Source organism: Choloepus didactylus, chromosome 6, assembly GCF_015220235.1.
Source record: "Choloepus didactylus isolate mChoDid1 chromosome 6, mChoDid1.pri, whole genome shotgun sequence".
NCBI lineage: Eukaryota > Metazoa > Chordata > Mammalia > Pilosa > Megalonychidae > Choloepus > Choloepus didactylus.
The window spans coordinates 115,114,047-115,135,124 of NC_051312.1; the positions used below are offsets into that span (position 1 = coordinate 115,114,047).

The window sequence follows — 21,078 nt, forward strand, 5'->3', positions numbered from 1 at the left end:
TTCCTTTTCTCCACAACCTCTCCAACACTTGTCGTTGCCTGTTTGTTTAATAGCGGCCATTCTTATAAGTGTGAGATGATATCTCATTGTGGTTTTGATTTCCATTTCCCTAGTAACTCATGAAGATGAACATCTTTTTCATGTGCTTTCTAGCCATTTGTATCGTCTCTTTGGAGAAATGTCTATTCATATCTTTTTCCCATTTTATAATTAGATTGTCCTTTTATTGAGTTGTAGGGTTTCTTTATATGTACTGGATATCAAATCATTATCAGATATTTGGTTGCCAAATATTCTCTTGTATTGAGTTGTCTGCCTTTTCATCCTTTTGATGAAGTCCTTTGAAGCACAGAAGTGTTCAATCTTGAGGATTATCCATTTATCTATTTTTTTCTTTTGTTGTTTATGCTCTGAGTGTAAGGCCTAAGAAGCTACCTTCTATCACTAAGTTGTGAAGATATTTCCCTTCATTGTCTTCTAGCATTTTTATGGTACTTGTTCTTATATTTAGATCTTTGATCACTTTGATTAATTTTTGTATAAGGTATGAGGTAGAGGTTCTCTTATCATTTCTTTGGATATGGATATCGAGTTCTCTCAGCACCATTTATTGAAGAGATTATTCTGTCCCAGTTCAGTGGATTTGGGGACCTTGTCAAAAATCAAATGATCATAGATCTGAGGCTCTATTTTGAACTCTCAATTCAATTCCATTGATAAATATGTCTATGTTTGTGCCAGTACTATGCTGTTTTGACCACTATGGCTTTATAATACACTTTAAAGTCAGGAAGTGTGATATCTCCTACTTCATTCTTCTTTTTCAGGATATTTTTGGCTGTTCATGACCCCTTTCCCTTCCAAATAAATCTGATAACTAATGTTTCCAAGTCTGGTTGCTGGAATTTTGATGATACTGCCATGAATCTGTAGATCAGTTTGGGTAGAATTGACATCTTAATGACATTTAACCTTCCTACCCATGAGCATGGGGTGTCTTTCCACCTATTTAGGTCTTCTTTGGTTTCTTTTAGCAATGTTTTGTAGTTTTCTGAGTACAGATCCTCTACATCCTTGGTTAAGTTTTTTCCAAGGAACTTGATTCTTTTAGTTGTTATTGTGAATGGAATTTTTTTCTAATTGCCTCCTCAATTAGCTCATTCCTAGTGTATAGAAATACTACTGATTTTTTACATTGATCTTATATCCTGCCACTTTGCTGAATTTGTTTATTAGCTCAAGTAGCTTTGTTGTAGATTTCTTGGGATTTTCCAAATATAGGATCATGTCTTCTACAAATAATGAGAACTTTATTCCTTTCCAATTTGGATGCCTTTCATTTCTTATTTCTTTTTCTTGCCTAATTGCTCTCACTACAGCCTCCAGCAAAATTTTGAATAACAGTGATGACAGTGGACATACCTTTTTTTTCAATCTCTGAGGGAAGGCTTTCAGTCTCTCCCCATTGAGTACAATGTTGGCTGTGGGTTCTTCCAATATGCTCTTTATCATATTGAGGAAGTTTCCTTCAATCCCTCCCTTTTGGAGTGTTTTTATCAAGAAAGGATGCTGAATATTGTCGATTGCCTTTTCAGCATTGATTGAGATGATCATGTGATTTTTCCCTCTCAATTCATTAATGTCATGTATTTCATTAATTGATTTTCTTGTGTGGAACCACCCTTGCAGACCTGTAATAAACCCCCACTTGGTTGTGGTGTATAATTCCTTTGATGTGACATTGGATTTGATTTGCAAGTTTTTTTGAAAATTTTTGCATCTATATTCTTTAAGGAGACTGGCCTGTAGTTTCCCTTTCTTTTAGTATCTTTATTAGTTTTGGGGATTACAATGATATTAACTTCATAGAAAGAGTTTGATAGTGTTCCCTTTCTTCAATTTTTTGGAAGAGTTTGAGCAGAAATGGTTTTAATTCTTCTTGGAATGTTTGATAAAATCCCTCTATATAGCCATCTGGCCCTGGGCTTTTCTTTGTGGGGAAGTTTTTGATGACTGAAAGAATCTCTTTACTTGTGATTGGTTTGTTGAGGTCTTCTATATCTTCTTAAGTCAGTATATGATGTTTGTGTGTTTCCACAAAATTGTCCATTTCATCTAAGCTGTCTGGTTTGATTGCATACAGTTGTACATGGTATCTTCTTATGATCTTTTCTATTTCTTCAAGATCCGTGGTAATGATCTCCCTCTCATTTCTGATTTTATTTATTTTTATCTTTTCTCTTTTTCACTCTGTCAGTCTAGCTAAGGTTTGTCAGTCTTATTTTCTTTTCAAAGAACCAATTTTAGTTTTGTTGATTCTCTCTATGACCTTTTTGTTCTCCAATTCGTTTCTTTCTGTTTTAATCTTTGTTGTTTCTTATCTTCTCCTTGCTATAGGGTTAGTTTGCTGCTCTTTCTCTAGTTTCTTCAGTTGGTCCATTAGGTCTTTGGTTTTAGCTGTTTCTCCTTTTTCATATAAGCATTTAGAGGTATAAATACCCTCTCAGCACCATCTTTGCTGCATCACATAAGTTGTGATATGTTGTACTCTCATTTTCATTTCTCTCCAGATACTTAGTGATTTCTCTTGCAATTTCTTCTTTGACCCAGTGATTGTTTAAGAGTGTTTTGTTTAACCTCCATATGTTTCTGAAAGTTCCAGTTCTTTGATGGTTATTGATTTCCAACTTCATTCCACTGTGATCAGAGAATGTGCTTTGAAAAACTTCCATCTTTTTAAAATTATTGAAACCTGTTTTGTGCCCTACCATATGATCTATCCTGGAGAATGTTCCATGAGCACTTGAGAAGAATGTATATTATGGTGTTTTGCGGTACAATGATCTATATATGTCTGTTGGATCTAATTCATTTATCATATTATTTAGGTCCACTATTTCCTTGTTGAGCCTCTGTCTAGTTGTTCTATCCATTAAAGAGAGTGGTGTGCTGAAATCTCCCACTTTTAATGTAGAAATGCCTACTGTTCCCTTCAGTTTTGCCAGTGTTTCCCTCATGTAATTTGGAGCACTCTGATTGGGTGCATAGAAATTTATGGTTGTTATTTTTTCATGGTAGATTATCTTTTTTATTAATATATAGTGTCCTTCTTTGTCTCTTACAACACCTTTGCATGTAAAATCTATTTTATCTGATACTAGTATAGCTACTCCTGCTTTTTTTGGGTTATTGCTTACGTGGGATGTCTTTTTCCATCCATTCATTTTCAACCTATTTGTATCTTTGAGTCTAAAGTGAATCTCTTGGAAACAGCATATAGATGGGTCATATATATATATTTTTTTCCATTCTGCCAATCTGTGTCTTTTTATTGGGGAATTTAATCCATTAGCATTCAATATTATTGCTGAAAATGCTGTCCTTGCTTTGTTCATTTTATCCCTTGGCTTTTATTTGTCAGACCTAGTATCTCTCTCCTTTTATCCTTTGGTTGCCCTTACTGATAAGCATCATATCTATACTCTCCTGCAATCTCTCTTCTGTCTTTTATTTCAGCTGACAGAATTCCCTTTAATATTTCTTGCATGACAGATCTCTTGTTACCAGATTCTCTCAGCATTTTCTCTTCTATCTTTTATTTCAGCTGACAGAATTCCCTTCAGTATTTCTTGCAGGACAGATCTCTTGTTAACAGATTCTCTCAGCATTTGTATATCTGTGAAAATTTAAAAATCTCCCTAATTTTTGAAGGAAAACTTTGCTTGGTAAAGAATTTTGGCTGGCAATTTTTCTCTTTCAGAATCTTAAATATATGATACCACTGTCTTTTTGCCTCCTGGTGCCCATTGAGTAGTCAGTGCTTAGTTTTATGTGGCTTTCCTTGTATGTGTTTAATTGCTTTTCTCTTGCTGCTCTCAGGGCTCCTCTTCATCATTAGATAGTCTAATTAGTATGTGTCTTGTAGTGTGCCTATTTGGATTTATTCTATTTGGAGTTTGTTGGGCTTCTTTGGTTTCATATTTATGTTTTTTATAAAGGTTGGGAAGTTTTCCCCAAGTACCTTCTCAAATAATCTTCCTAATCTTTTACTCTTCTCTTCTCCTTCTGGAACAACAATGATTCTTCTACTTGTGGACTTCATGTTGTCTATCATCTCTCTGAGAGCCAATTCAATTTTTCTGTGTTTTTCACCATTTGTTCTTTTGTGCATTTGAATTCAGTTGTTCCGTCCTCAAGTTCACCTATTCTTTTTTCTGCCTCTTCAAATCTGCTGTTGTGTCTCTAGTGTGTTTTAAATTTGATCTTTATCTTTCATTTCCATGAAATCTGCTATTCTTCTATTTATTCTTTCAAATTCTTCTTTATGCTTTTCTAGTTTCCTCTTGATAGCCAATTCATTGAAATTATTTAGGAGATTTGTATGAACATCGTTGATTAGTTGTTCCAAATTCTGTGTCTCCTCCATTCTTTTATTTTGACATTTGGCTTGGCCATATCTTCTTTCTTCTTTCTTCTTTCTTCTTTGTATGGTTTCTGAATTTTTTTGTTGACTTCTTGACAATTGATTATCTTGATAAGGTTTTGAAATTCGGTATTCCCAGCTCATTTAATATTTTTTTACTTGGGTTTGCATTGAAGGTCTCCTTTGGTGTGTGGTTTGTCAGTAATTCCCTGTCAAGCCAATCACAGGGCCTATCTCAGGGAGAGCAGCCCCTTTCAAAAGTCTGTTGGAGGCTGAGCAGAGAAGCAGCTAGCCAGTCTGCATTTCTCCTGTCTTCTCAACAGATTGCTTTGTTGGACCACCTTTTCTGCACAACCCCACCTCTCTAAGACTGCAGCACCCCACTGGGTAGGGTCCAGACCAAGAGAATCTAGTCAAGGCTGCTGGCCCCCAGGCATGCTGGAATCAACTGGTTCCTTGTTGGGGGGATGGGCACTATGCACCATGGCAAAGACTCCGGCTTGTAGGTGTAATGGGAACGGTGATTTCCAGACTGCTGTGTGGAAAGGCTCTGGGCTGCAGGACTGAGAGGTTGAACTTCACCAGTCAGCAGTCATCCCTGGAGTGCTCTGCTTTTTGCCAGCCAACACGACCACCTTAGGGGTTGGGGAAGGGGGCCTGGAGTTGGAATGCAGCTGCCTGCCCCCTCCCTTTCTGCTCCTATACAGAGTGAGGTCCCTGAGTGTATAAAGGATTGAGGGAGCAGGAAACAGAGTGTCCCTCTCACTGGTTAATTGTCATTTTGGCTCTGCTCTGCATGCCCCTCTCCTCCCAAGGGAGGGCTTCCCAGACTCCCCCAAGTCTAGGCACCCACAATGGCCTGCCTCAAGGATGAAGGGTAGGCACTAGACAATGCAGCAGCATCTCTGTGTATGCATAAAATGAGTCTGCTGGCTCCAGGTTCCTGCGTGGGAATACTAGGCTGCAGGTCTGAGAGGACTGCCTCCCCCACCTCTCTGAAGCAGAGGTTTTCCACTTTTTGGCTGCCTGATATGACTGTTGCATGGTGGTAGACCTTAGGGATGATTGCAATGTAATACACCCACCCCAATTTCTCAGTCCTAGTTTCTCCACTTTTCCATTCAAGGCTTCCTTATATAATTCAGAGGTCCTTCTGATCAACCAGACTCTGCCTGTTCTCTGGTTGTTTTATGGTGGAGTGAGTGCTGCCTGTCCTAGTCCATCTTCTTCCCAGAAGTCTCCTGCCATCCCACCATTTTTAAATCTTCATTTTCTTGATTTAGCACTTGCTCAGTTACTGCTACCCTTTTTTTTCCCCCTGGAGTTTTGAGGAAAATGCTTCTGCCAGTTTCTGCTAGTTGTTCAAGGATTCTGTGGGGGAGCAGCACCTTGGAGTTTTTTATGCCACCTTCTTGGTTGACTGGCCATCACAGTATGTATTTTTTTTAATAATTTCTTTTCTATTTTTTTGATTTTGTGTTTAGTTAATTCAGTTTTAGTCCCAATAATGCCAGCAAAGAAGCCTCCTGAATACTCTTTTAAAAATTGCTGTGGAGTTCTGTAAGAGTTGATGTAGCTTGGAGATTAACAGTATTTTACCCCTAAAATTTCTGTCTACACTAGCTATGTGACCTTGGGCAAGTTACTTAAGAGTTCTGGATATCCTTATCTTCATCTGTAAGAGATGTGCAATTAATTAATGGAGGTATGTAGGCAACATGCTTAACACAGTGCTTAGCGTATAGTATTTTGCCAAATAATTTACGTACCAGAAGTGCCAGTCAATTCAATAAATATTATTCAACCAACATAAAGTGAACACCTACTAACTAAACTAACTGCCAGGCACTGTTGTGAATGCTGAGGCTAAAAGATGAACAAGGCAAAAATCCCTGTTTCCATGGTTTATCCAGGAGAAGGAACATATAATTGAGAAGTAAATAGATAAATTGTATGACCTTAGGCACTGATAATCACTAGAAAGAAAAAATAAGACAATAAGACACACATACACATGCATACACAAGATTAACAAGGCAGTTTTCCATATGCATCTTTTAAACAAGGCAAACTAGTAATCAGGTAGCAACATATTATTATTTGATTTTCTTTATACAACAAATCTTTAGCAATTCTATTTCATACTCCTATCAATTTTGTTTTTTAAGTATTTGTGTATGCAATCAACCTCAAAATTCATTTATTCTTTATAATTCATTACAGAATCCTAACACAATAATCTACTTAATTTTCTTTCCTTTAAATATTTTCAATGAATCAAGGAAAAACATTGCAGAGTAACTTATAATTTCATACCTTGTTCTTTGAATACTGTAGGTGATAATAGGTACATAGTCTAAGCATTTAAATAAGTTATTTTAAAAGTGTAAGGTATTATTTATTAATGTATAAATTTGGTAATTTCCAAAATAGTATTTATGGCTTTTCAGGCCTTCAATGCACAGCAATTTTAATGTGCAATTGCCAGTCTCTATTAAGATATCACTAAATAAGCATTCTTCTCATTTGCTTAATAAAACTTCTTCTCTGATTATAATATAGCCTGATAGGTAGTAAGAACTTAATATATGAGCGATTAACTAAACTGTTTTATTACTTTGATACACGGATTTATTAAAGTCACAGATAACAGTGCTTTGAAGAAAATATGCTTTTTAATGTTTACACACTTTAGAATCTTGAAGATTACTTAATTTACTTTGAACTATGTTTTAAAAAAAAGAAAGAAAGGGAGAGAGAAGGAGATGGAGAAGAGGAGGAAGAAGAGAAAGAGGAAGACTAGAAGGATGAGGAGGAGAAGAAGGAAGGAAGGATGGAAAATAAGAGAAAAGAATGTTTTAGATGTTACAAAAAGGATGACTTTTTAAGATCATTTTTTTTTAATGTTTAAGCCCCAGGTAGCTCAAAAACACCAAGCATTGATGCTTGAAATTCTGTACACACACATGCGGACACATGCAACAGACACGTTTCTTCTTTTTCTTTGAGAGATTTTAACATAGCAAGGATGCATTTAGTAATCACAGTCATTTTACCATTTACATTTGAGAAAATAAAAGATGTGCCTGGAGTATATACGCAAGGATTATTTTATAATAGCATGATGAAACCATGAATACTGGACCTAAATATCATTTTATCAGAAGGGGTTGCCATGAAACCCTATTAAGGTAACCCTGTCTATCCTCTGGTCATTCACTGTCCCTTTACTCTGTGTTAATTTCTTCATAGTATGTATCACTTTCTGACATTTCCTTGTTTACACATGTGTTCATTGTCAAGTCTTCCTGCACCCCAAACTCAAAATGTAAGATCTTTTTCTAAGAGCAAGGTTGTTTTCCAGTTTTTCTGAAGACCCCTCCTAACATCCTTAAGAATTGATTCTTCCTTTGATAGTGCTATATCTACATTACACTTACAGAATCCTGCTTGTTTGGTTCTTAGCTTATTGTGAATTTCCCTGTGTGTTTTCCAATTGACATTCAGGGTATGGCACATAAGTATGACACAATGTTCACATTTGTTGATGAAGATGATTAAGACAACAGAGAAGGATATCTTATGTAGCGAAGGAAAATACCGGTTTCGTGGCCATGGGACGGAGCCAAAGCTAATAAAAGCAAGTAGACCCAAAGTAGATTAACTTATCAGAGTCCACAGTCCAAGAAAGGCCAGTTTTGTCACAGATTGAAAAAATCACAAATTAACATATGCATTTTCAAGAATCATATTTTAACTCTGTTATATTTGATGTGCTGGTTTTATTCTTCTACTTCCTGGAGAAAGGCATTTTATAAATAACAAAAATGTTTTTTTTTTTTCTTTTATTGTATGTTTTTTTCTTTTTTTAAATTTTTTTTTCATACGGTTGATTTAAAAAAGAAAGGAAAGTTAAAAAAAAAAAAAAAAGAAAAACAAGGAAAAAAATATGTAGTGCCCCCTCAAGGAGCCTGTGGAGAATGCAGGGGTATTCCCCTACCCCACCTCGATGGGTGCTAACATGACCACAGACATAGGGGACTGGTGGTTTGGTGGGTTGAGCCCTCTACCATAGGTTTTACCCTTGGGAAGATGGTTGCTGCAAAGGAGGGGCTAGGCCTCCCTATAATTGTGCCTAAGAGCCTCCTCCCGAATGCCTCTTTGTTGCTCAGATGTGGCCCTCTCTCTCTAGCTAAGCCAACTTGAAAGGTGAAATCACTGCCCTCCCCCCTACATGGGATCAGACACCCAGGGGAGTGAATCTCCCTGGCAACGTGGAATATGACTCCCGGGGAGGAATGCAGACCTGGCATCGTGGGACGGAGAACATCTTCTTGACCAAAAGGGGGGATGTGAAAGGAAATGAAATAAGCTTCAGTGGCAGAGAGATTCCAAAAGGAGCCGAGAGGTCACTCTGGTGGGCACTCTTACGCACACTTTAGACAACCCTTTTTAGGTTCTAAAGAATTGGGGTAGCTGGTGGTAGATACCTGAAACTATCAAACTACAACCCAGAACCCATGAATCTCGAAGACAATTGTATAAAAATGTAGCTTATGAGGGGTGACAATGGGATTGGGAAAGCCATAAGGACCACACTCTACTTTGTCTAGTTTATGGATGGATGAGTAGAAAAATAGGGGAAGGAAACAAACAAACAAACAGACAAAGGTACCCAGTGTTCTTTTTTACTTCAATTGCTCTTTTTCACTTTAATTATTATTCTTGTTATTTTTGTGTGTGTGTTAATGAAGGTGTCAGGGATTGATTTAGGTGATGAATGTATAACTATGTAATGGTACTGTGAACAATCGAATGTACGATTTGTTTGTATGACTGTGTGTGGTATGTGAATATATCTCAATAAAATGAAGATTAAAAAAAAAAAAAAAGTAATGAAATGTCAACCCAGGGTTTTATATTTAGCAGAAATGCTTTTCAAAATTGAAAGAAGAAAACTCCTTTCACAGGCATGCAAATTTGTCGCCAAGAGATATGCAATACGAGGATATTAAAAGGAGCCTGAAGAAAAATAATCTCAGGTGGCAACATGGAACTGAGGAAAAGACTACAGGTTAATAAAAATGTTAAACGTGTGTGTATATGGAAATAAATATTATTTGTTTAAAAAACATAATGTAATAAAATACTGATAAAAATAGTTATATGTGGGATTTTGAACATATATAAAAGTAAAATATATGAAAACAAAAACAAAAAACAAGAAGATGGTAAAAAGTAATGTAATTAAGGCTACTGTGTTTAGGAACTGATAAAAGTATACATTTAAAGCAGAAAGTAAGAGCAAGGGATGCATATTGTAGTTTTTATGTAACTATTTAAGGAATAATAAAAGACAGTATAATTAAAAAGCTAATTCAAGAGGAAAGTGGAATAATAAGGATAGTTTATTAATCGAGAGAGAGAGAGGGAGAGAGAGGGAAAAAATAAATAAATAAGTAACAAAAATGTTTTGAACTCTAAAAATAAATTATAGGCCTGGGATCTAAGAATGGAGGAGAAAAGGTTCAAAAGGACATTACTGGCACATAAGAAAAATGGAATATAAATTTGAAGCTTTATATTAATGTTAAATTTCTTGAGTTTTATAACTGCACTTAAAGTGATTACATAAGTGACTACCCTTGTTCATAGGAAATGGAAATGGAAAATATTGTGTGTTCAAGGAGTATGATGTATGCAGCCTACTCTCAAATGTTCAGAAAGGAGAGAGGGAGGGAGAGAGGGAGGGAGGGAGAGAGAAAGAGACAGAGAGACAGAGAGACAGAGAGACAGAGAGAGAATATGAATGATATGCCAAAGGTGGCAAAAGGTTAAAATTGGTGGATCTGTGTATCTGGGGTTTGGGGATATGTTGGACCTCTCTAAAGGGAGTTTGTCTTATTTTTGGAACTGAAATATTTCAAACTACAAAGTTAAAAAAATTTAGCTCTAGGGTCATTTTTATGCTTCTAATTTTATTTATTTATGATATTATTTACTTAGAAGAAAAAAAAGGTGAAAAAAGTATCTTTTTTGAAGGGAGGTAGATTATAAATCAACCCTTATTAACTCTTACTAACTTTCTTCCTCATTAGTGAACCCAACCATGAAATTAAGACTGCCACGTTTTAGATTTAAAACAAATAAATAAAACAGAACAAATATTATTCAAGTAGAAGACTCATTAACAAGAGATTTCCATCCTTTAGCAACACTATATTAAATTATGACCCAGCTAGAGGAAAATAAAATGTTTGTCAGTATTTTTAAGATATTACCTAACAGACAGAGAGAGAAAACCTGGACTTCCAAGTCCATAAGGAAAACCGTTTCCAAGAAGCAAATAGTACCAAACTGTACTATTATTTCTCAACTTAATCATTTTTAGCCAAGATGAATACAGCTAAATGACACCCAAAAACTCTGAGGATACTTGTCTTCAGTTTCCAATGCCCATTTGCCTAGCTCTTGCTAGAATTCTATATTCTTTTTGTGTTTATTGTATGTTTCAGGGGAGAGAAAAGGAACCAAAGGAGATTAATGTTCTACACTGGTCATGGTTATCAAACTGGCACGAGCCAAAAAATGTAAAATATTTGTGAAAATCCTTATTTCCCTTAAGTTTCGGCTGGCAAAAGATGCTGAGAGAGAGAAAACTTACCAATGGGGGAATTGTAGCACCATATAGATTATCACAGGAGTTAAAAACAAAGGCTGTTGACATTAATAATTAAATTGGGAAAAGTTCCCTCTCGAGGTTTAGATGAGCTACAGGCACAATGTGTAAAATCACCCTCACTAACTGATCACTTCATAATGATTAGTTACGTTCTAGACCAGATGAGTTTATACCAATGTAACTGGTTCTTCTACCTACTTTTTCTAGTCCAATAATTTGTCTAATATAATAAATATAGCTATTATACATTCCCTGAGAGTAAAAATTATCACCATTAGAATCCAATGTTTTTACTATCTGTAAGGGAGTATTCAATATAAATAAGTGTGATAGAGGAAGATTATCTCTTCTCCAAAGTTTTTGTGTTGGGTGTTAAATGCATTCTAACGGAAACTACATTACTATTGTCAATAAATATATATTAAGCTGTCCTTTGCATTAAAGGTTTATCATGTTATTGAGATATTTAGTTCATCTATGTTTGTTTGCTTATTTGTTTATTCTCTCTGTTTTTGAAACCTGTTATCTGTCTCAATAGGGAAAGCTCTAATGAAGAAACAGCAGAGCTGCTAAACACAAAGGGATACAGAAGACCCTATGACCAAGGATGGCTTCCTCATGGAAACTGATTCTATTTCTGTCAGTCGCTGGGTGTCTTTCAGGTAAAAGTCTTGACTTAATATTTGATTTCCTAAGTATTGAATCACAAAATATATCAAGGTCCTCACGACAAAATATCCTCAGGCCTTCATTTAAATTTTTATAAATGTTCATATTTTTCAACGAAAGAAAGAGAAATGACCCTTAAAACTTCTGTGAGCATTGCAGAAATTCATATACAATTCAATATAATAAGGTACTTAGAAAAATTTTTTACAAATGTTAATAAAATGAATATCTACCTCATTGACTCTCATTTAGAATTTAAACCATTGTTAGCCATCAGAAGACTTGAAGATATATGTAGATATAGATATATAGATATAGATATAGATAGATATATATAGAGATATAAATATATTTCATTTACAGCAGGTAATTCCAAAAAAGTCTCATTACAATGCTAAATTTTGCTATTTAAAAACAGAATCAGGTTAGTTTTATTTATTTAGAAATCATATGTATCACAATATCATTTTATAGTATCTTATTTTAATAGTAACATAACGTACTTTTCTTGGTTGTCTTGCCTTCTCTGGCTTTGTTTTTATCAATCTTATTGCTCCAAAACTTGTATCTAAAGTGAGATCTTTTATTCTTCAAAAACAGTTTATGTTCTTTGGAGTAATTATATCATAACACTAAAGATTAATATAACAGAAGCTTCTTTTTATTTTAATTTCATAGTATCTGGAAATTAAATTGTGGTGATGATGTAACTGTCATATACATAAAATTTGCAGCTTAATTAAATTGAACTCAGTAGCTGTATTAATGTAAAATTTAGGAAATAATGGATGATATATTTTATATATGGATAATTCATGAATAAGATACATATATTTATGAAATTATGCATAATATAGAATGCATATAAATGATATAGAACATGCATATTATATATGTACAACCACAAATAGCCTTAATTTTTATATCATGTTATAATAATAAGTACCAAAAACATTGACTTGATTATGCTAAATTTCTTTATTTCAAAAATCCAAGCACAGTGTCCTGACAACTCAAACTTGCCTATATTGTACATCATGAAGCAACTGCAGACTGGTTAAAATAGGGGAAGATAGGGAAGCAAACCCAAATAGAATTAAATTTAAATATAAACCCCTCTCAGAATCCTTTAAACCACAAACTTGTGGGTTTTTATACATTGTAAGTTTACAAACATTATTCTTTGACCTTTATAGATGATTTACTATTTGTAAAGACTACAAGTAAAACTTCAACTATGTAAGATAAAAGATTTTTTTTTTAAAGCCAAAGTGGTAATCTACAATTTACCTGCAAAACTTTGTTTGGAATTAAAAAGAATCGCTTTATATACAAACATAAATTTAGTATATTGGTTATATAAATGCATGTTATGTTTTAATGTGAAATCTGAAACATATTTGCATGTATCTAAATGCTTTAAAACAGATATATAAAAGTGTCTGCCTTGTTGGATTACTAGTAATTAAATAATGGAAGAAAAAACAAGCCAAGCAGGTTTTTAGTTAATATTATTTATGTTGCGCACCATTGCCTACAGATAAAAGCAAGTTTAGTAAGAGACATTTGAAGGGCAGGATGAGACCTCCATAAAATTTTGGCATAAGTATCAGTGAAAATGTAAAAGGGGATTTTGGATGGGCAATTTCAGAGACATTAAAAGTTAAATGAAAACCCTGGTTCATCAATATTATGGTTACTTAAAAAAGAAATAAATTGTCTTCAAATATTTTATTGTGTCTTAGTTTCTCCCATTCTATACAGAATTACCGTCTTCTCCATTATCCTCAGTCTTTTTCTCTTTCACCTTCTCAGTTCCGTTCTCCTCTTGATCTTATAAACTGTCTGATGTGGGTGGAGGTAGATTGCCAGATGAAATAAAGGATGTCCAGTTAAGTATGAATTTCAGATAAACACCAAATGAACTTTTAGCAGAAGTATATGCCATATAATATTTTATTTCATTTTATCTAACATTTACATTTAATTGGGTATCCTGTGTTTTTATTTATTAGTCTGACCACTCTAGGAAGAGAGAGGGTGGCAATTTGTAATAACACCCCAAAATTTTATTCTCTGGTACTTGCCCAACACGAAACTCCCAAATAATTCCTAAGGACATATTATACTGTTGTTTTGGAAAGATACCAAAAAAATACCCTGAGTTGGGGTCCCTGATCACTAGAGTTGTAGTCCTCAAGGGAATCAAGTTTTATATTCTTCAGCATGCAAATACATATATATTCTTATAAAAAGTTATGCACTTAATAATTATATTTAGCTAAAGATATTTATATCTATTCTAAACTGAAAAATGTTTTCCCTGACTAATTTTTTTAAATACAGTTTTATTGAGATATACTCACACACCATATAATCCATCCAAAGTGTACAATCAGTGACTCACAGAGTCATCATATAGTTGTGCGTTCATTGCCGAATCAATTTTAGAACATTTTCATTACTCCAAAATTAAGAAAACAATAAAAAAGAACACCCAAAACATCCCATACCCCTTATCCCCCCTATTATTTATATAATTTTTGTCTTTATTTTGTTACTCATATGCCCATACACTGGATAAAGAGAGTGTCACCTGACTAAATTAGAATTAAAAATAATTTAGAGATCATGTGGTTCGCCTTGGGTGAGTAAAATATTGTTTGTTCTTAAGGGAAAAGGCTCAGAGAGAGTGTGTCACAAGCCCAGTGCCATGGAGATGGTAAATGTTGGAAGAACGATGCCTCCTGTAGCAATGCTTTTCAATATACCAGGAACTTGAAGATAATAAAGAGATGAAATCCAGTTGCTCAGAACTACACTGACCTTATTCCTAGAACTGCATAAGTACCTCTGGTTACTTTCTCTTGAATTACTTTCAGATGCTGCTATTTTAAGCAATATTCTTCCGCAACAACAGCAAAGTATTTTTTCTCTCCTAAACTGGATTAAATCTGTTTCTTGGAAGAGTGGTTTATTCCTTCTGCCAAGTAGATGATGTAGTACTAAAGAGGGAGTGTCTGTCATTGATAAGTTTATACAAATATTCTCCTACTTGGTGGCAGTGTGGGAAATAGAACAGAACCTTGTCACTACCAGCTATTGCTGCCTACGAACTTACAAAGGAAAATGAAAATAGAAGTGTTACAGCAAACAGGTGCTTGATAATATTAAAGCTGACTAGCCTATTGCAGTGAGAAAGAGACATGCATTATGGCTCTTCCCTGATCATTCTGAAATTATGTGTTTGCACATTGTATTGGACTCCCAGGAAGTCATGATGATAATGCACTCTGTATCAGCATGGGAACCCAAGTTGACTCTTATCAGCTGTGCTCTTGTGGTATTCGACATGTAATTTAATCAGGAGACAATTTAATTTCCCCTTGTCAGCAGGGAGGTCACCTGAATTTAGCAAGTTTTATTTGTTGTGTTTATCTTAAAGGCAAAGAAAATGTTAAACTGTATCTATAACTGTCAGCAATTCCTGGGGTGATACAAAATTAAACCATTAACTAGAGAAAGGTTCAGCATCCTGGAGAAATGAGAGTAAATATGTGTTCTCAGTGTTTTGGAGATTAAAGAGATTTTCCCTAGAAGAACTAATATGAGGTCAGCTAATTGCCCTTCCTCTTACATAGCAAAATATTTATTGAAAAATGTATTTTTTTCCATTTAGATTTTCACTAATGAATAAGCAATGTACACTATAATGCTGCTTATAATCTTGAAAGTGCCATGCAAGGAATCTTGTGATTCTTAAGCCAGACTCATTCTTACTGGCATCAGTATTTTCAACAATGATACATCTTAGCTAATAGAATATTAATAATTCCAATGGGTTCTCTTTGTTATTAAAAAATAATGCCCAAAGAATTTGTATTGAATCAAGTGGCAATAAAACGTGAACATTCATCATTTTTAAAGTAGAAATCAATTTCTATCACAGTAATATCACCATAAAACATATTTATTCATCTTTTATTGTTTAGCATGAGCTTTGGGAGAACTGTCCCCATGCAGTGTGGGCTTTGATTAATTTGTCAGGAAGAAAACAGTTTCTTTTCTATAACTCACTGGTTCAAATACAGGTCTATGCTGCACATAAAGTAGAGAAACAGTCAGTCACATTCATTAAGCACCCAAGAAAGCAAGATAAAATTGAGACACAATGAAATGTAGGGAAAAATCTATGTTCTCCGTGTCTTTGAACAGATTTTTTGGATTACAGGACCCAAGTACTGATAACACATCATGTGTAAAATAAACCATATATAACTAGTTGTGAGAATAAAAAACAGCTAAGAGCCATATATTGACTTCTGCTTATTTTAGCTCTTTGGGAAAATACTATTGCACTAACCATCAATCAAGTTAACCACAGATTTCTTGAAATATTGTCAGCATCTGTATTTGGTTATGGTTGATACAGATGTCAATAACGATATTTTTCTTTGCTAGCATTTGAAAAAAAATGCTTTCCAGTCTAATTCTCATTATAGGTTTAGCACCGCAGTTTGGCAGCGAATTTAACTATTCCTAATGTGTTCAAGTTGGTGGCTGTGCTTTCGGCATCATTTAGCCCCTTAGTGGTTTTAGAGAATGCTGTAACCATCTGAATAGTCAAGATCAGGTTTAAAGATGATTGTAAGTGCTTATCTTTTACATTTCAGTACTTGTATATTTTTCAATTAAGATGTTTTTAAAGGTTTTACATAAATTACAAGAGTATCTGCCTTATAAGGTCAGAGATAATGTCTTTTATTTGATGTTTCATACACAGGGCCTAGCACACAGCCTACCATAAAGCATGGATACCTATTTGTTAATTGAATGAAAAGAAAGAATGAGTTAATTACTTTTTTGACTCGATTAGGAAGGCCATAAGCTGTTTCTGGTTATAACAGTTTCTGATCAGCAAACATCAAAATAGGATGAGTAATTTTGGATTCTCTAACCTGATCAGTCTGTTTTTTTTCAATACGAGGAAATAAACTGAGGTTTCTTTGGGCATTCTGAAGTCCTATATTAAAGCACTAGCAATTATTTTAAGTTTTCATGCATGAAAACAACCAGTGAAAATTAAAAAAAAAAAAAAAAAAAAAAAGGCTTTGAATAGCCAGTGTTGTGAATCAGGCTGTTTAGGCTTCATGTCACCCTTTTCCACTCTGCACATAGGCCTGACAGATTTTGCTTCAAGAAGTTCTAAAGGTCTCTGAGAGGACAGCTAGTTTATATACCTCTCCACTATCTCCTCTGCATTGATTCAAAGAGATGCACTAGCTGACAATGCTTTTACTGGCTTAGAGCTATTTTATTTAATGCATAAATTCAGAAAGAGCTATTTCAACTTGGCCCCTAGATCCTTATTTGTTCCAGTATAGCCCTGAAGAAATTGACTGTTTTTTTAAAAAATGGAATTCTGTACACCTAAAGATGCAACATTTGTTTCCTTTATGGTCCAGTCTGTCCTCTAAAAAATATCATATCTATGGACAAAAAGTTGCAAATAGGCACAGTTTATATAATTTGTCATAGATATCAAGTATTGGGAATAGCAATTACAGAGGGAAAAGGGCATTTTAAAAAAGTTTTCTCATTCCCCGTCTCAGTGGAATAATAAATTCCAAAATCTGTAAGTGTACTTCATCTATTAATTTAACAAATATTTATTTAGTGCCTACTAGATATTGTTCTAGGCACTAAGGATACAGTAGTGAGTAAGACAGACAAAATCTCTGTCCTTGTGGAACTCACATTCTAGTAGAAAATATAGACAAATTACCGAGAAAAGAAATAATGTAAGATCCATTAGGAATAGTTTCCATAAGGTAAGGGAATAGGGAGTGGCACGGATGGTGACAGAGTAGCAAGGTGTTGTTTTACGTACAATGTTCAGGAAAAGTTAACAATTAGGACTCTAAGGAGAGCACTGATTAATGTAAAAAAGCAAGCCCTGTGAATGTCTGGGAAAGACTGTTTCAGGCAGGCAGAGGAAGGCAAGTGTAAATGCCCTAAAGAGGGAAGAGACTTAGTATGTATGAAGAACCAATATGGAAGAAGAGAGGAGAATCAATATGGATGAAGAAAAAGTATGAAAAGGAGAGTGGCAGGAAATGAAGAAAGGAGATAGGTAAAGGCCAGATCACATTTTGAGCATGGAAGAGATATAATTTGAAAACATGTTTAAAAGATTGTCCTAGATCCTTTATGGAAAAGAAACTGTAGGCAAGTAGGCAAGAATGGAAGCAGGGAAATTAGGTGGGATGCTATTGCAGTAGTCTGAGAGAGAGAATTTAGACCTGCAATTCAATGGCCATTTATTTACTTTAGTAAGAGCCAGCACTGGAATGTACATACAAAACAAAAAAAAAAAAGCTGACATGATCATAACCTGTATTAATACATATTAATAGAGTAACGTCTAAAATAAGGGAGAGTTTATATCTGCTTTGCAGCTATTAGGTTAACAGTAACTGTGGTATTATGTTCAGCCCAGACTTGACTACATCATGGAAACACAGCTAAATAAGAATGTATTCAATGGAGGGAAAACGAAATGATGAGAGAAACTTGAAATCATACCATAAGGAAAATGACAAAAGGAACTGGGAATGAGAACTAAATTAAAGATGCAGCTGACGTTTAGGGGAATTTTTGACTAAAGATCAGGAAAGACTTGCATATCCTTGAAAGGTCTTCCCAAAATTAATTAATTTTTGCTTTTTGTAAGTCAGTGAGTGAAAAATTCAGAATTCTAAGATGGCTCAGTAGGGAGGGCGAAGAGTTCGATTGTATTTGAACTCTGGGTACACGTGCATGTCATGCATACATATACAGTAATTCAACCTGTCTCCTTCCTTTATATCCAAGAAAGAAAAATGGCTTTCAACTGCAACTTTTCCTTCTTTATGTGGAACATTGAGAATTGGACTTTTTATACTCTGTAGGAACAATCAGCCATAATTGCTTATGGCATCGAGACTTGGAAGAAGTCTTTTCTTAACGAATCATATTTAAGTATCATCTGCAGTACTCTGCTCTCTTGAAAAAATGTATCAGCCTATCATTTCCCTATGCAAGAAAGGGTTCCTTGACAAATGGCAAGGAATCTCAGCCCCAAGGACAGAACTTTTAGAGGTTAATACTAAAAACAACTGTTGTGTTCAAATAGCTAAAAGTTTGTTTCATATGAGCAGCAGACTTATTCTCAAGTATCCAAAGAAAAAGGCCAATAGAAGCTACAGAAAAACCAAAGGTAGAATTATTTTTTTCTAAAAAGATCATCCTTACAGCCAGTGTTTCTCAGAAGAATCAGCTCTATCTCAAGAGAGTCATTCAGTTCTCTGCAAAGAAAGTTCAAGAATAAGCTAAATGATCTCTACGTAGAGATAATTTTTGCATAAAAGTACATGCTGGACCTGAAATATAAATGTTTTATTTCATTCCCCTTGATCCTTAGATCTATGATTCTGTTAGTCTGGACTTTAAATATGGAGTTGTTACAAATTTGTATTGTTTTAATAATAGAGGATGTTTTAATAATATAGAATTCCTAAATGAAAGAATGGTTGTACTTCAAAGAACTGAACATGGAAAAAAAGGATTAGAGGTTAGAAATAGTACATGGATAGATTCAATGGACTTGACAGTTATAGTATATGAGGGATAAAAGTACAGAAAATATATTTCTAATGTTTTGAGTCAACATGTGAGAGAATATGGAAACAGCAATAGAAATAAAGAGAAAAAAGAGATTATTTTGAAAGTAAATGTGGCAAAATATGATGGAATATTAATTTGAGAAATAAACAGTTGTTACTGCTAGAAGAAATACAGTGGAGTAAGGAGAAAATTACTGCATTAGAATCTTTTTTTAATGGAATATAAATTGGCATAAGCCTAATCTATTCTGGATTCCATCCAAGGAGATTTATTTTTTAAAGTAATAAAATGGACCTGATTAAAAATGATCCTCTTCATGAACTGAGAGGATTCCATTCTGTGAGGCTGTTCTGTATGGTCAGGACCTTGCTTTAAATATAGTTTCCCTAATGTAAGTTTCAAAGAAACAATTACTCTAGGAATGGAACACTTTTTTTTGGGGGGGGGGGGTAAAATGCCTAGAATTAGGAGAGCTCTGTTCTAGTTTCACTTTGTCATGAATTGTGCCATTTCTTTCTTCTCTGTAAGAAAATGGTTTAGGCTACATTATTTTAAGTCCTCTTAAGTATTTTAGCATTTCTTCCTATTCTTTCAGAACTTTTACTAAAACTTCAAAGCTGAGAAAAATAGACACTAAGTGTCCCAATATTTGAAAAAAATGGTGCTAGACACATCCATGATGAACTTACTAAAAGATGCCAAATATGATCCAATGTAAATGATCAGTTTAGAAAATTGGAAAGTTAGGAGAAATAAAAATAATAATAAGTCACTGGACTAAAGACTGATGGTAGGGGTCTTTGAGTTTTCTATTCCCATCACTAAGGGGAAAGAGAGAGATACTTCCCTCAAGCCAAAAGAAGGAGCTCCAGAGGACCCTCTTGTGACTTTTGGAGTGTCTATAGGAACAAGAGACATGCCATTGGCTGCTCAGCTAAGCACTTGCTAAATTCTATTACAGAGAGAGCACAGTAGAACAAACTTCTGAAAACCTACCATATTTTCTGTAGGTTTGGGGAGTGGGTGACATAGTGATATATGGGAATAGAAACTGGATCCTGTTTCCTAATGGCTGAAGTTGATAAGAGCTACCCTTGAAGGCAGAATGAGACTAAAAGATTATAGTGGATACGAAACACTAACTCCCAGCATTTGGAAGGGAAGATATTCATGAACTTTCTGTGGGACAGAAGTGGGTGCCAAGGGTAGCCTGGCTTCAGCCATCTTGATGGGTACTAGCCAATACCACCTGACAGGATGAGGTGACCCCAGAAAAAGAGAAAGATAGGCTCCTAGAGACTGGAACTGGGAGGGGATATTAACATAAGAATTCTGTCAGAGAGTAGATTACCATGTTAGGAGAACCAGGCAGCATGGTAGAGTAAAATGGGACTCCAAAGAGCTGGTGCCTGCTGACCACAAGGGAATCAGCATTCAGGCAGTTGCCATGCAGTATCTCTGGGAACCACTTCACAACAGCATCAGGTTGGACCTTATTTTTCCAACAGTACCTGAAAGATTCATAAGCAGAAGGCGGGCAGATAAAAGATGATCCAAAACAAACAGACTCAACCCTTATACCCTTCCCAAGTTCCCTAGCCAGAGGGCAAGCCTGTTGTTGTGGAAGGAGGGACAGGAG

At 34.9% G+C, this 21,078-nt stretch overlaps 1 protein-coding gene across 1 annotated transcript in view; it reads left to right on the forward strand.

Moving 5' to 3' along the window:
• Positions 1-21,078, forward strand: part of CNTN5 (contactin 5) — a 1,285,703-nt gene that overhangs the window by 512,762 nt on the left and 751,863 nt on the right. Inside the window, exon 5 of the mRNA XM_037841191.1 lies at positions 11,644-11,767. Within this exon, the coding sequence (XP_037697119.1) occupies positions 11,713-11,767 (55 nt within the window). The 5' untranslated portion in view covers positions 11,644-11,712. The remainder of the gene's footprint in view (positions 1-11,643; positions 11,768-21,078) is intronic.